The following is a 17,363-nucleotide window of genomic DNA, read 5'->3' as shown; positions in this document are numbered from 1 at the left end:
TTTCAGTATAAAAACATTTATTTTTAAAGACCTTAAGAAGATTCAACTTGTTCACTAAGAATATTGTGGGAAAAAAAATAAAAAATGTAAAAAGTATTTGAGGTTTAGTCATAGATGAATGTCAGAATATTGAGTTCGATAAACTTCCATTCAAAAATCTCAGTAAGGTTCTGGTTATTTAGAAAAACAAAAAAGCAGCTTCATATAAAGTACCTTAATGCCTGTTGAGCTTCATTTGCTCCAAAAAAGTTTCTTTGAAAACAAATTACTGCAAATTAAGTCTTGTAAACATACACACACACGTGGCACTGTATTCATTTACATTTTTTTAAAAAAAAGAACATCTTTTTTGGCATTTTTTAAAAAAAAGGGAACAGTTACCGAAATATACATGATGGTGGAAATTTGTAATTTCTGAGTAAACTCCTTGAAGCCACTGTGTCAAAGACAAAATGTCATTTACAACAACATCTGTAAAGAAAAACAACGAAGGAAAAGCTTCCAGTCTAGCAACATTTTTACTTCGTCGTTGCACTCTGTGATCCACAACCCCTCAGGAAAAGAAAACTTGAGAAATGTTTAGTCTTCTATTTTAAGCCAGCCCTTCTTGTAATCTATGAGCAGTTCCAGGTAGTACTTCCATTCCGGCTCGCTGTCGTACCTCACCTCAAATACCGTCTTCAGGGGATTGGTGTGAGCCTCGTGGATACGCAGCACCTCTCCTCGGTACCACACCTCCGATTTGTCGTCTTCTTCATACAAGTGCCTGATCCTCTTCCCCACCAAGTCCGGGTAGTAGAATCTCATGGCCCTCTGGGCCGTCTGGACGGCCGAGCGCAGAACCCACCGCCGCCTGTGCTGGGCGCTGTGGCAGGCCGACAGATAGGGACAGTATTTGATCTTAAGCAGAGACCTTTGTTTAGTTTTAGAGCAGCTGCTGAGGGACCTTCCAGGATGACAAAAGCTTCCTTTTCCCTTCCACCTGTTCAGTGTGTTAGGCTTTCTGTGTTGGCTGCTCTCTCCGCTTACACCCTCTTCAACTTCAGTCTGTGACGACGAAGGCTCAGCAAACGCCCCGGACTGCGACACGGCTTCGTAGCAAGCCCTTTTTCTGTTTATTCCCGCACTGAGCATCTTCCTCAGTTTGAGGATCATGCCAGAGCAGTTCTTGGATGGGGCAGAATGTCCCGAAGGCCGATTGTCGGTCAACAGACCGGAGGAGCTCTCAGTTTCAGCATCGCTATGAGACGGAGACAGCTCTTCCAGCGTTAGTGGACATGTCCAGGAATTGTCATCTGATTGTGTAGCAGCTGTAAGATCTTCCTCTGCAGCCACGAAATCAGAGTCTTCATTCTCTATCTGATGGAATCCAGGAGTTTTAGTTATGACTGATTTCAGATCATCTTCGACTGCTGCCTGCCCCGCACCGCCTGCCCCTTCTTCATCGGAAACCAGTAAAGTTTGCCTCGAATCGCTCTTTACTCTGCATTTGGTTTTGCTCTGGCTAGGAGACGACTCGCTCTCCTCTTCCTTCACGCATGTCTGCTGGTACGACTCCGATGGAGAGGCCGGGGAGGCAAGAGCATCACAAGGAGCTGCATTTGTGGCGTTTGACACTTCCTGGCCTCCATCTTGCTCTTTATAATAAGGATCCATATTTAGTCCTGCAACACAAAGACCATTACATTTAGAAGCTGGTTTTAGCAAGTGATGGCACCCACAGGAATACACAGTGTAGATGTATCTCAGTAGATCACAATATCATCAAATGGTTCATTTATTTCAATGCAATAAAACAACTTATCTATTAATGACATTTAGGTTTTGTTCATTTTGATGATTATGGCTCACAGCTAATGCAAAACCATGATATGATTTCTCTGAAATTAGATCACTACACAGCACCATAAAAAAAAAAAAAAGAAAATCCTTTAAAACAGAAACGTTGCAATGTGGCCAGCACAACTATTGAGAACACTCCTGACTTTACAGACATTCAGCTAACGGTCATCAACACTCGCCACAAATGTTTGGTGCAATAGAAACTCATCATGTATATTATGATTATTTATTTCATTGCTAACTCTTTCATTAGAGAGTTAGCAGTCCTTTCTAAGATTGTGCAGGCCTCAACATTTTGACCTTAAAGATGATTTTATTATTCCCTACATAATATTCTATTTTTCAAGGGGGAAAAAAGTTTTTTTTTTACTAGCTATAAGCCATAATAAACAAAAGTAGAGGTTTAAAATACATCACTGTGTGCAAAGAATGTACACATTTATTTTTAAAATGTAATTACTGTAACAAATCAACATTTTGATGATATTATAATATGTTTGGAAAAATCAGGTTGTTTACTAAAAAGGGAAAGAGAGTTAAAGCAGGTTATAGCATTTATTTAGTGCTCAGAAGAACCACCGGACAGCGATTTGGAAAAGGGAACTTTTAGAAGAGATTCAAAGGTAAGCAAATATATGAGTACATTTTTTCCAGGTTTCCCAAGTGAGATTTCCTTGAAAGGGAGACAGTTTAATGTTACAGAGGAACCTCATCAGCATACAGAAACAACAGGAAACTGATGTCAGCTGATAAACGGGAGTCGGAGAAACGTCTACCTGTGATCTTCCACACCAAAACATTCGAACAGGACAGACAGACAAGGGAGGAAACAAAGGCCGTCAGAGTGAATGTGAAGGTTGGGAAGAAACTCAGCTGCTATAGGGGATGCAATCAGTCAGGGGCTAAAACAACAGTGAGGGGAAGAGAAGGACAGGAGCAAAGATCATTTACTGAACCGTGTGAAATGGAAAGTGTCAGTAGTGGACAGAAGTTCAGGACAGGTTCAGGAAAAATAAACATGCAGCCTTGAATTCTCTTTCAAGACCTTCTTGATGAGTACTACATGTGTTGCTACAATTGAGGTAAGGAGGGCAGTACAATCTTTAGAATCGAAGGTGTGAATTTTACTTAAATTCACATCTCACCCTCCTAGAACCCACTGCCTCATGGTGTTATGTGGAAGGCAAACACAAAGTAGTGCATAGTTGTGAAGCGTAATGAGAAATTACATTGATTACAAATTAAAATTTGTTTTCTGAATAATCTGAAAAATGTGTCGTCAATTTGGATTTAATCCCTTCTGACTTGGCTAAATAACATCCAGGTCTCAGAGGTTTCGTAAGGAAACCAGGAGACATTGAACATGTGCCAGAATACTGTTTAATCTGTCATCTGAAGATGGAAACAATATGGCACAACTTCAATCCTACCAAACACAGCTGTCCACCTAAATCGCACAAGGCGAGCATTAATGAGAGAAGCAACCCAATGAGTCATTGTAACTACACAACTGGAAAAGTCCAGGTGTGGAGTGGGAATATCTGTAAACTTATCTACCTTGAGTTTGGTCTTTATGTATGACAGGCAAGAAGAAAAATGATTCTTAAAGTCATAAAAAGTTTCATTTGTATTTAATCACAAGCTGCAGGGAGCACAGCAAACATGAGAAAGAAGGCGCTCTGTTCAGATGAGATCATAAATGTAACTTTTTGACTATATGCAAAATGCTGTGTGGTGGAAAACTAACAGCACATGATCCCGAACAAACCATCTCTGCTGTGAAAAGAGGGCTGTGGCTGCTTCCTGCCGTGCTTTTGCTTTTCTTGCTGGTCAGAAGGACCTTCTGAGGTGTACTGAGCTAAATGGGGGACAATTCTTGAAAGAGACTTGTGAAAGGCTGCAGTGCAGAAGTCTACTTTACAGCGGGACTACGACCTAGTACACCCAGAGCTACAGTAGAGGAAAATATGCCTGAACAAAATCTTAAGCTTCTGTTGCAATATCTTCTAAAATTACTGTTGGCAGAAACTTGCTATTGAATCTGACTGAACTTGGGTTTTTTTGCAAAATAGAATGAACAAAAAGTTTCTCAACCAGTCGTTCAAACTTAGTGGGATATACCCAGGATGACTCAGATTTTAATTTGTAAAAATGTTAAAAGAAAAACAACAACAAGAATTTTCTTCCTTTAAGAACATAATTATGCACCACTTTGTGTTTATCACATACGAATTCAGTAAAGAGTGTTAAAGTTTGTAGCTGAAACGTGAAGATCAAGTGATTTGAAAAGGAGAGAAAAGCTAATATCTGCGACTACTCTGGTTACGTCGTGCCAACCTCCCTTGCTTTTTTTTTTTTTTTTTTTTTTGCGGTCAGGTAACACATTCCCAAATTATTTCATTTTTCTATAATCTGCCAAGCTCGCCACCCTCCCGCCTCCAGGCCTAAACCAGTAAAATCATGCAACTTCTTGTGATTTACTGCTGAAAGTTAGCAGAAGGACCTTCTGCTATACAATCATGGAAAAGCAAAGAGTGGTTAATTTAAGGTCGAAATTAAAAACAGGAAAGGTATATATATACCTGGACTCTCTTTTGGACATCAGGTGAGGGTGATTCTGTAAAAAAATAAATGAATTTTATATTGCATAATTGTTTTTAATTGTGCTTCATTCTTCACAAAAAAAGGGGCCACCAATGAAAATTTGATTAAATGAATTAAAAATAATGAGTTAAAAGAAAAAAAAGACAGACGTCAGGGATGGCTATAAAACAGAATTGCAGCTTGCAAGTCATTTAAAGGGGATTTCCAAAAATCGGCAAGCTAATACTCAGTTTACTTTCTTTATTTGTAAAGACAAAGTTCTTCTAGTACATGCAAAAAGAATGTTGCCTTCAAAACCTTTAAAAAATGCTGCGTAAAAGGTATGTGAAGCATTATTCTTAGATTTCACTGGACCAAGTTACCAAATTTACCATTTTATGTTATAATCTTCACAAACTGGTTTTCAGAAATCTGTTTGAGCTGAATTCAGTGTTTTGTTAATGAGTTATTTAATGGTATATTAAAAGGTCCAAAGATCAGTCTTGTTTTCTGCCCTTTATCCTACATTCAGCTTTTTTTTTCTTTTTTTTTTTTTTTACAGACATTTCAATTTGTTTTAAGAGTTTTACATTGACATCAGCAGTTAGCTAAAAAGGTGATGATGATCATCTCTGTAGCCATGCAATAATTTTATTCCCATAAAATAAATAGGTACAAGAACTGTACTTTGTAAATGCCATGAAAAGATTATGTTGTTACAATCACTGAAAAGAGAAATGATAAAACACAAATTAAAATTAAAATTGTAGAAAGTACAAATAATTGAAGTAAAAAAGCGGTTATATGTCCAAAAAAAAAAAATTTGTGATAAAAAACCTTATCCTGTTTTAGTTTGTTTTTAAAAACAGTACATTATTTGCAGCATCCTGTTTTTGGAGTTGATGGTTCTTTATAGTCAAAGTGCTCCGCAAAAGTGTTCATTTCCCTTTAAGAAATACTTCTGCACTTTAGCAGTTCCCCGTACAACGTGACGAAAAACTGCAGAGTGGTCTTTTCATGTTTTTTTTTTTTTTTGCTATTCCTCAGCAATTTCTCACAGTTGTCCATAGTTTGTTAACCTCATGAGTAATATTTGTCCTGGCAGTAGAATTACTATGTTGACATGAGGAACTCTGCATCTCCTCCAGAGTTACCACAGGCCACATAGCTCCCTCTCTTATTATTGCTGTCTTATCAGAGCTGCCTGTTTAGATGGACGATAATGTCCTTTTAGGCTTCATGTACTTGAGAGATACTCATGTTCAGATTATTTGTAGAACAACTATGTCAGGTGTTTAACATTGGTATTGTTTTCTCTCCATCCCTGGCCAATCTGCTGTGTTCCTTTGTCTTCATAATGCTCTTTGTTCTTAATGTTTCCTATCAAAACTTTGAGACCTTCACTGAACAAATAGATTTATGACAATATTATTTTACATAAAAGAGGTCAGATTAAATTACAAGCAGGTCAATTTACTTCTGAATTTCTGAAGGCAATTTATTGCACTTAATTTTATTTAAGAGTAAAAAGCACATCTGCCTCCGAGTTTTCAGATTTCTAGTAAGAACTATGCATCACTTTCATTCTACATTACAGCTATGCACTACTTTGTGTTTTTCTTTCTATCCCATCAAATCCCAATAAATAGAAAGGTTTTTAATGTAACCTGAGTACATGCCAAATGTTCCAGGGGTTATAATAAACTTGTTAGCTTCTTTAAATATATTTTTTGTTATGTTGCAACAACTGGAATTCTAAAGTTATGGTTGAGCTCTGGTTTGCCGTAACCACCCACTTAATGGGTAACACTTCTGCCACAGTCTCAAAATTAAGCGTACAACATTCATCAGTTCATTCCCTCTCTAAGTCATTTCATTGTAATACTTTGTGTCCAGTATGTCATGATGAGTAATTATCAAAGCAATTGTTATAAGGTTTAGTACGGAGGAACTGGAGAAATGATCCAAACAAAGCAGGAAGACTCAACAACAGCAATCTATTTGCAGTGGGTCCTTAATAAATGACCCTTTTAAACAGGTACTCACCCAGGTGCTTGCAGACGTTCGTGTAGTACAGCAGGTTGATCATCTCTGAGTAAATGTCCGGCAGGTGTTTGAGGGACATCAGCCTCCTGAGCTTGGAGGAACAAGCTCGCTTATGAAGCTGGATGAGGATCTTTTCTTCAGAGAGCGTTGTGGGCCGCAGCTCCACCTTGTGCTCCTGCAGCACCTTGTCGACGAAGCAGCTCTGGACTGTTGGAAACAGCAGCTCCTTCACAACCAGCATGGGGAGAAACACCGTGCCCGTCCGCATCACATGCGGAAAAGGACAGCGCTTCTGAGCTGTGTACTCCCTCAGCCTCTTCAGGACCTCCTGGAGGGCTGCTTTGATCTCCTTGTTGATCCACCCCTCTCTCACCTTTGCCCCCAAGAGGCATGGCACTCTCTGGACCTTGCTTAAATGAGAAGAAGGTTCTGATATTTCCAGCTGAGACTGCCAGCTTTTGAGGTCTTTCTCTGAAGAGGCAGACACAGATTTGGATATCAAGCTGCAGAGAGACTGATGCAATTCTAAGAAGTGTTTGCGTACTGGGGATTGGGGCTCTTCTTTAGCTGTGAGCACAGTTATGGGCTGTGTGGGTGGAATTTGCTTTGCAGGTAGAGCAATCTTACAGTGCTTGCCATCAGGAATGATAATGTTGTAGGTGGAAAGTTTAAGACAATGAGGAGGAATGCTTTTAAAACTGACTTTTCCTGGAGGCAGCAAAGTGCCGGCTTGTGGTTGTAAAGCAACTGCCTGTGTTTCTGTCGCCTCATCCGGATTATCCGGGTCCATTTGTGCAATCAATTCAGCAGGTTTCAACTCATCTGAAGTTGTATTTTCACTTGCAAATAAAGACTTATTTTCTAGTTCATTGGATTCACATTTCTCTTTTGATGCCACAGGCACACTGACAGATGATCCAGTCTCCTCAGGCTCGTTCATCATCTCCACTTTGCTGTGATGCTTTTGACTCTCTGTGGAGGTGTCGACATCTGGCGAATCTGCTTTTTCCACTTTAATCGTTTTAGTTTCCACAGAAAACTCATCAGCTGAAGTTTCTGATGAGCATTTAGACTCCAGGCAGATGGCAGACTCCTGATCATTTTGAACTAAACTCTTCTCTTTGGTATTTTGTTTGAGTTTGTTGTTGTGCTTCCCAGAAGTCTGGCTGATTTTCTGAGTTACTCTTCCTGGAAACAAAACTCCAGATTCCTGCAGGTGCGGCTGGCAAGGTGCCAAGCTGAACACATTGTCAATAACTGGCATAGGAGGAGAGTCAGTTTTATTACTTGCCTTAGCTTTCTCCGTTTCCATCTTTTGTCGTTTGTTGTCGGTGCATTCCACCTCATACACATCCTCATCTTTTATTCTGACTGGGTGAGATGACTGAGAAACACTCCTCTTTAGGCACTTTTTATAGTCGCTGGTTCCTGCGTCGGACACTGGCCCATTGTGCTTGCTTCCTGTTTTAACAGTGGGGGAGTAGATAATTTTTCTGAAATTATTGGGCACAGCTGCATGGGTTCTTTCTGAGCTGTGGCAGGGTGACTGGTGCAGCCATGGTGCTTGGGAAACTGGAAGGCTTTTTGACAGTTTTACCTGAGCTTCACCGCGGGAATGGTCTATGATCCTATCAGTGTTACTTCCAGGTTGTGAATGGACTGCTGGGTCTATATGCAGGCTGGTGAACGGTTGGAAAAATCTGCTAACTTGTATCCTGGATGGTGAGATAGCAGATGGGTTTAAACATCTGGTTGGACTGCTTCTGTTCACCCGTATGAATGATGACGCACCGTGAAGGTGGTCAATGTGCACAGCAGTGTTGGGTTTCTCTTTGGCTGTAGGGACATCCATGTGTTGGCTGGATGAGGAAGCATTAATGTGACTTGGATGAAATGCAGACAATGAATTTTGCCCTTTTAAAGGGGTTTTGATTTGGCCTGCGTTCAAGTGAAATCTTGGAACTGTATAAGATGGATAGTCATAACCCTGTATAAAGGAATGATTTGGCAACATTTCAGTGCAAGACAGAGGAATATCAGTGTGATGTGGCGGAGGAACTGCATAATGCTCTCGGGGGCTTGGGATTGAGTGTTTATGAAGGAGAGGGCCATCTTCTCCCTGCTTACTACCACTCTCCTTCCTCTGGGTCCTGTTTTCTGCCTCTCCGTTTGTCTGGGAGTAGTAAAACCCTGGGTGCTGTGCGAGCTGGCCATATTTGGACATGGGAGAACATTCCTGATAAACCTCTGAGGTCATATGTTCATATGTGGGGCGGGGGGCGTACAGGCCGGGGTAGCTTGCGGGGGAGGTCTGCAGCTGCCGACTGCTGGGCTCTCTGAAAGAACTAAACAGTGTGCGAGTTGGGGTGCAGGAGTAGCTGCTGTAGCTTGGCTCAATGACAGGGGGCAGTGTCCTTACCCTGCTCGGACTGTAGGCCTCCACAGTTGCCCTCTTTAACTGTTCTGCACTGCATTCGAACTGCAAGTTTTTCTGCTGCAGCAGTGTGTCCTTTCTCTGAATAGGAAGCTTTTCAAGGTAGTGGCCATTGGTTTGCAGCCACTCGTGTTCGTAGACAGTGTTTGGTATCCTAGGAGAGATGTGCTCCATGCCGTATCGGTGTCCTATCACACAGCCCAGTTCAGTACAGCAGGGACTAAGTCCATAAACTGGTTTGGGGATCGCCAGGTAAACAGAGCTTTGAGATGGGGAGGGGGCATTCTCACCTCCTGGTTTTGGTTTTCTAATAACTCCAGAGGAAGCAGTTGTTGAATTGTTCATCTCAGGACTTTTAGTATAAATTGTAAAACCCTTCTTAACCGGGGTGTGATGAGCTGCCTCTGAAGGAATGCCATCTTTCCTGTATGCCATGTGGTTCTGTATTATTCCAGAGAGGTTACTCACAGGATTTCTGTCATCCATTGGAGATGTCTTCGAGTGGCTCCAAGGAGGGGTGAATCCATCCCTGTCCTTTATTCTGGGCTCATAAGTAAAATAGGATCCATTGTACTGCAGAGTCTGTTTACCCAGGAAACCAGACATGGCTTGCGGTTTTGAGAGTCCGCTGGATGCTGCTGTTCCGTCAAATAAGGGCATCGTTCTCCGAAACACTGGGTCTGAGAGGGTCTGCATCGATTCGCGGCTCATCGTCTGGCAATGTTGTTGTTATTAACTGGTACGACTCCAAACCTGAGAAATATATGAAAATGATGTAGGATTTCAAAATTTGCAACAAACCAGGAATTTCAAAATATTACAATATTGAAAAATAACATTCTCTATAGGAATAACCACCAAAAACAAGTTTAGAATACATTTATAAAAAGCACACACAGACGGATTTCAAGGTTTTATTTCAGTTCATTTTGATATTCATGGCTTACTGCAAATGAACAAATCTGTGCCACTTCAATCTCAGGAGCTGGATCATTACTAGACCCAGATGCTCAAAGGAACGATACAGGAAGTCATTTCTCCCGGTTGCCACCAGACTCTATCAATCATCATTACTACTGTTAATTAAATTTCCCTTTTGGGATTAATAAGATTTATCCATCTAGAGTCCAAAATGTAGTGACAATATATAAAAATCTTACAAGCCCAGTAAAAAAAAAAGATTTTAATTAGATTTAAGTTATGGTCATGTTATGGCCAGCACAACCATGGGAAAGACTGGTAAACTGACAGTTATCCAGCAGTCAGGCAATGTCAGCTGCTACGTTAATAAGCTTTACTCAAGCATTTATTGGGAAATTTGAGAGGAAGAAAAAAGTTCACAAGTAACCAGGATAGTAGTAGTTTTGAGAGGTTTGTGTAGCTAAGCTCAATCAAAAGTTTTGGATGGATTCAGAAGATGTAGAATGTAAGAGAGGTCAGAGCTTGAAGAGCCAGCTCAAGCAAATGTATCCAGGACAAGAGCTACAATCATTACAATGTTTGTCTTAAGCCACGCCTGAACCAGAGAAGGCATCAAAATACTTTTCCCTTGGCCAAGGTGGTAAAAGGCCAGACAATTGCTCAGTAGTTAGAAGTGTTTTGTCAGATTAAATTCAATTTTACGTTGTTTTTTTTTTTGGAATCAGATTCTTACAGTCTGGAGGAAATGTGGAGAGACAAAGAATCCATGCTGCTTGAAATCTAGAATGAAGTTTCTAATCATTGATAACTTTTGTTTTATTAAGCTACCAGCAAATTTTATAACTGCTGCATGCTTCCCTCTGCCAACAAGCTTCATCAAAACGCAGAAACAATTTTTCAGCATGACTGTGCAAAAGTACCAGAACTTTGTTTGATGAGAATGGCATCCCTGCGTTTGGGAGACCAAACTATGCAGAAGAGCTGAAAACTGGTATCAGAGCCCCCTGCACTTCCTTCTTTAACACTTCACAACCTGATCGCCTCCATGCTTTGCTGCATTGAACAGTAATTAATGCAATACACGTCTCAAGGTTTGAATGCATATACTACAGTACATGGGCATATCTGTCAGTAGGACACCACTTCCTTTTTATTGGTCTTATGCAATTCTGTTATTTTTCGCAAAACTATAGTTTTGGTTTTAATTAGCTGCAAGCTATAATAATCAAAACTTGATAAAAATGTACACTTGAAATATATACTAGTGTGATAAATCTAACTTTTGAATTGAATTACTGAAATAAATTAGCCTTTCAAACTTATTGACATGTATGTACCTGTATTTACAGCTGATTCAGAACAGCCATCTTGAACATTCTCCCACTTTGGAAGTATAGACTCTAGGCAGAAGTGCACTTCTGTGTAGAGACTTCTGGCCAGTTTGTGCACATAACAGAGTCGTCATTAGATAAAAACTGCTTGAGGGCATTTCGCAACCTTGACGAATCTTGTGGTTTATCACACAGGTCACACTAACTCTTATCAGCTGATTCACAGGAACGGTGGAAACACTGTGCAACAAGTGGCAGTAAAGTTACAATCTGAGGAATGCTTGAGGATGATTTATTTACTACTTTTGCAAGGACTGCAGTGACTGAGAAACAGAGAGAACGAGAGCAATTTCCTAAACAGCCTTTTGATTTGGTTGGATGATATTTCACTTTAAGCGTGGGAACTACGGCACAATGGAATGTCTCAAAATTACTTTTAAAACATGCTTCATTTGATATCGGCTTGTTTTGGTCCTTTTAAATGCCCGAATCACTTGTCACTGTCAGATGGGAACATTTTGCCAAAGCAAAATATGTTCCCAAATCTGACCTGCATGCCTTGTCTTGTGTTTACAACCTAGGACAGCAAAAACAGCAGAGAGGACTTTGTGTTTCTATTCTGCATTTTGCTACCACAAACCTTGCAAGAGACACAACAGTTCCTTTTTTTTCTGCACTTCTTTAATGTTGGTGTGGAACTGACTCAGATCCTATTTACTGATCTTCTGCTTACTGCATTTAAAAAAATGAAATCATTTTCCTTGGTCTGAACAATAGCTGAAAGTGCATATCATTTAATTTGTAGGTCAAGTGTTAGCAGCAGAAAATCACCAGCAGATAAAGTTCATAAAGTGATTAACATTTTATTGCTCTTGTTATACGGATTTATAAACTGCCCAACTTTAGTGGCGTGTTGTTTTATATTCTACAATACAAATCATTTACAGCCCATCTAAATCATTACCCCAAAAAGCCATGGTAGCCCTGAGGTGTGACAACATTTCAAAAATCAAACAAAAGCACAAGTAAAAGATAAACAAAACTACATAAAAAAAAAAAAACATCACTGCACTTTTAGCGTTTGTCACTGGGTTTGCGCCCCGCAGTCCACTTCTGTGTAGAAAGTTAAAAATACAGAAGTAGCTCTTCTCCCCTTTCTTGTTTCCTCTTCAGCCCTGTCAAGAGGAGCTGTGAGTCACAAAGTGCTGCAAGTATAGGGAGGGAACATTGCGATCTCTCAAATCACTTTAAAGAGAATAGGCTTCAGGTCAAATGAGGGTTAGTTCACATCATTTCTGTTAAATACATTAAATGAGGCTTACTGGGTATTTGACAAATTGTCAGGCTATTTGCAGGCAACATATTTTGCTGATTTCCTTCTCATAAAAAATATCTTGTCTAATTAATCATGACTAATGGGAATAGCAACAACACTGCATGGGTCCTCAGTTTTGATTAATTTACTGAAGAGGGGGGAAAACACAATTGTTTTTCTATATTTGACCCACTGATCATTAATTTGAGCCAATTAGACATTTACAAGTACAGTGCCTGGGCATGTCATTGGTGCCTCTCTATAGGTCAGTGTTACTGGTTTATTTGCAATGCTTGCATATCAACCAATATAAATAAAATTAGCCACTGAGAAGTTTATTTTTTTAAAATTCTGATTCAAAATATTGAATCAGAAAGTGTAACATTTATGAGGTGACTTTTCTATAATAGAAAAAGTTCATGATATTTTGATATAAATGATCAGAATTACACATGACTTACTTTACCATGCATTCAATAAGTCTGAAGTTTCTAGCAGAAATGATTATTTTAGTCAGGCCTCAGTTTAAGGTCATTTCAATCAGATTCAGATTTGAACTTTGACTAGGCCATTCCAAAACCTGCATTTATTTATGTATTATTTTTGAGCCAGTCAGAGGTGGATTGTTTGTTTAAAAAAATGTCTTTCATTCTTGAGTGACTTTGAACTTATCACATTTTGATCACTTAATATGTTTCTTTGGGATTTCCTGAAAGACAGTAAAACTCACGGTTCATCCAAGTCCTGAAGTAGCAAAGTAGCCCAACACCATCACACTCCAAACACCATGTAGAGCTGTCAGTTTGAGGTCAATGATATGAAAATTTGTGTTGACTTTATGTAATGGAATGGACATTTTTCAGATTTTTTATTTTTTTCCCCAAAAGATCTTGGAGATCATCAACAAGTTTTTGGGGGTAATGCAATGAGTGTTTGTGTTCTCTTTGGTCACCATTGCCTTTCTCCTTGTAACTCTCTCTCATGGATGCCATACTTGTGCCCTCTCTTTTTTTATCGACAAGTTGTGAAAACTGACCTTAGCTGACGTAAGTGAGATCTGCAGTGTTGTAGATGATGTTTGTTTTGTTTTTCTGACTTCCAGAATAAGGTTGTCAATGCACTCCAAGAGTGCATTGACACTCCTGGGTAGGTCAGACACTCCTGGGAATGTTCATCATTGCTCCATGTTTTCTCCCTTTGTGTATAACGACCCCAAAGCCTTAAAAATGACTTTGTGACCTTTAATTGCCTTGTCGCTCATCTGTTCTTGCAATTCTTTAGGTCAGGGCCCGATGTGTTACCTTTTGAGATCTTTCACTTTCTTTCATGTTGTCAGAGAGATTCAATTTAACAGATTTGTTTTTAATTCTACGGGTCTCGCAGCAGTTAGGAAAGAATGGCTCTTGGGAAATTAAGCTCGCTTTTCTGGAAATGTGGCTAAGCTCAGTAAATTCATGATTTTAACAGTGAGGCGATTTTTTTTTTTCTGGAATCAGACCCAGATTACTCTGTAGGGACTATACATCCCTCCTAGCCTGGGTGGGAATGCCTCAGGGTGAGCTTGTGAGGGTTACCAGGGGAGAGCGATGTCTGGGCTTCCCTCCTGAAGCTGTTAGAGATGAGGAAAGCAGTAGACACATGTACATATTATTGGAAAACTGCATGTTGTACGTGTTTTAATTAATTTTTTTTTATTTTATCTCTTAAAAGTAACATTCATATTACTGTGGTAATCTGGTAGTGTGGTAAAAAAAAAAAAACTTTTTTTGACACAACAATAATAAATATGGAGGCCACGCTGTTTTTTTTTTTTTTAAACTGACAGAGACCTTCTTTAGTCACAGCACAGCACACACCCCTGATGTATTTTGACCAGCTGCCAAACTGAAGCTACTGAAAATATCTGAAAATATGCACTGAAGCATATGCTCACATATGCATCCGGGGAAGAAGAAAAAAACTTAGCCTACACAACCAAAATGAAGATGTACAGGATTAGACACAACATGGTTTCATCCAACCTCTTGCCTTATACTGGCCTGCAAAGCTAACAGATGTTATCACTTCATCCTGTTGACACCTTTCACAGTGAGAAAGAGAGAGAGGGAGAAAATGTGTGTGTGTGTGTGTAATAATAATATTAAATTTAAATATCTGATATATATATATATATATATATATATATATATATATATATATATATATATATATATATATATATATATATATATATAGGCCTATATCTATATATGTATATCTATATATCTGTATTGATATATATATATATATATATGTATATAGTTATATACACACACACACACAAGGCGATGGCTTATCTATAGAGAGAGGAGAAATGTGGTTTCTGTGCATGGAGGAGGAAGCAGCAGCAGCAGAAAAGCTGTTTTCGACGGACGGAAGGCGCGCGCTGTCAAGAGTGCAGGCGTGAAGAGCAGCGTGTGTGCGCGCGCGTGCGTCCCCGGGCTCTCGCCCCCCAACTCCCATGATCTGTAGGGCAAAGGGTGATGGAGCGTGACTTCCGAAAGCAAACCGTCCACCCTGACAGGCCACAAACCACGCGAGACCTTGAGAATGCACCGAAAACTTTCACATCGCTGTCGTTATTGATTCGTGCTGCTACATATGGCTACATAAGTTCGCGATAGGAGAGATAATTATTTCCGCCATGTAATAAAAAGTGACTCGGTCTGAAACGGAACTTCAAGTTGGGAGAGGGGGTGGGGAGGAGGGGGAAAGTTGCCTCTCAGCTTCTCCTGGTATCCGGATGGTTTGCATGTTTTGAGGAATGAGTAAACACAGGCTCGTTGTCCCTGCCTGCCCCAACTGCCCCGGCTTAATTTGATAGAAGGGGGGACGCAAATAATATGGAAATAATTGACGAGTTTTAGCTTTCGATCATTGTGCGGCTTATTTTCATACAGGCTGCTTTCAGAGTGCCGTCAGTCATGGTTAAATAAAAAAGAAGAAACCACACAGTGGCAAAAAGAAAAGAAAAAAAAAGAAAACTGCGTTTCAAGCGCTCAGGACGTGTGTCATTGCTTTGATTGTTTTAAGAGAATTGGATTATTGATTGCGTTTTGCCTCTTCAAAATCTTGCCATCACCCAGATCGAACAATTTAATACACAAAAACAAATAATCTTACCTTTTCGCTTTCGTAAATAACCTCCCCATAAACTCCATGAAAGTCGCTTTAATGATAATTAAAATAGGGTCATAAATCTCCGATCTTCAGCTTATGCTGTTATTCGGCTCCAGTGCGTTAAAGCCTCACCAAGCAGGAGCGGAGGCATGCCAAAAGGATTGCGCAGCTGGCCCCAAATCCACGAGGCTTTTAGTGAAGTTAACAAAGTAGAGAAAAGACAAAAGGGTGGAGGATGGTCTTTGATCAATAGGCGGAGTTATACCCCGAGTCAAACCAGGGCTTGTTTTCCCTCACATGGGATGTTTTCCCGCTGGTGACTCCTTCGCTTTTATTGGCTGTATGTCCTTAATGCCCGGCGGCCAGCTGGCACCTAAACTGAAGTTGGGACCTGTGAATGTTTGTTCACTGACAGATCGCGCTCCTCTGTTGGTGTCACGCCTCCCTCTTTCCTCAAATCCGACTTTCATTATCCTTCGGGGAATCGCGGTCACAGTGCAGACGGAAGTGTAGTCGTAGATTTAATTTTTTTTTATGATTATTATTGTTATTATTATTATTATTTTACCCCCGCTGGCTTTATGTATACATCCGCCAAAATTCTGAAAAAAGGCTTCGTAAACCGGTGACCCCGAGGTTCTTCAAATGCACTTTATAATCAAATAGAGGCTCCTGTCGCTCTCTGTAGATAAGAGGAAACGTCACATTGCGTGCTGCTGAGTGGGATGCAATTCCTCAACGAATACTGAAAACTTTAAGCAAAGCAGACAAACGAAAAAGTTAATAAGTAATTCGGGAGATAAGCAACCAACTGTAACATTTTTACCTTTTTTTCCATAACCTGTGGTCTGGCAGACCACAGGTCAGTTTTAAATATCTGAAATTCAGATATGTATGAATAAAATGGACAGTGAAGATACTCTATATGCCTAAGATTATATTAAAATGACTATTTTACTGTTTGTAGGCTAAAAATATTAGACTACAATTTTTATACATTTTATAATGCTAAGGGTGCAAAAAAAAGTTTTTAAACCATAAAAATACACAAAAAGTCAGTGTTTTCATTTTGTATTTTTGTGTGAGAAACCAAAACAAAGATTAACCAATGTTTAAGAAAGTAAGAGAAGGTAATTCATGGTTTTCAAAATGAAAATGTTTCCTGTTCCAGCTAAGCGTCTTTTGTGGTTACTGTTTAAAAAATTCAATTCATGTTCATTCTTTTCAAAGCTTCTCAGTCCCAGTCAGATTTTCAAAATCTTCACACAGACATTCAATTGGATTAATAAGAACTAAGTTTTGAATATTCTTTCATCTATGCTACTTCATTTGAGCTCTAACAGGCTGCTGTCATTATCCTGCATTTAGCTCCATGCATCTTCTTGTAAACAATAAGATCAATGCTGATTGATTAAGAATAGTGTCTGAACAGCATGTTTTCTCTAAGAATTTTGCTTTTAGGGTGACGGTCAGTGTTGTGAATGAAAAAAAAAAGTTAAATGTTTAATGTCTTGTGGTAAGAAGGTCCTGGGTTCAAATCTTATAGAGTTTGTATGTTCTTCTTATGCATATGTGGGTTATCTACACTTTGAAAACATGACTCTTTGGTTGATTGGTCTCTCCAAATTGTTCTCAGTATGCATTTGCATGGCTGTGTTGCACTTTGACGGTCAGGTGACCTGTCCAGAGTCTCGCCCAATGTCCACTGGAGATAGGCACCAGCCTATGGATG

At 39.6% G+C, this 17,363-nt stretch overlaps 1 protein-coding gene across 1 annotated transcript; it reads right to left on the bottom strand.

The window, feature by feature from the left end:
* cunh15orf39 (chromosome unknown C15orf39 homolog) lies at positions 1 to 15,993 on the bottom strand. The gene is made up of 3 exons (XM_055035461.1): positions 15,635 to 15,993; positions 6,472 to 9,658; positions 1 to 1,664 (listed from the first exon to the last, which is right to left on the bottom strand). The coding sequence occupies exons 2-3, from the start codon at positions 9,614 to 9,616 to the stop codon at positions 580 to 582; spliced, it is 4,230 nt and encodes a 1,409-aa protein (XP_054891436.1). The 5' UTR covers positions 9,617 to 9,658; positions 15,635 to 15,993; the 3' UTR covers positions 1 to 579.
* Between the last annotated feature and the right edge of the window lie 1,370 nt (positions 15,994 to 17,363).

The sequence above is a fragment of the Poeciliopsis prolifica genome, unplaced genomic scaffold (genome assembly GCF_027474105.1).
Source record: "Poeciliopsis prolifica strain line A6 unplaced genomic scaffold, Auburn_PproV2 SCAFFOLD001, whole genome shotgun sequence".
Lineage (NCBI taxonomy): Eukaryota > Metazoa > Chordata > Actinopteri > Cyprinodontiformes > Poeciliidae > Poeciliopsis > Poeciliopsis prolifica.
This window is presented reverse-complemented; position numbering and strand designations above follow the sequence as displayed.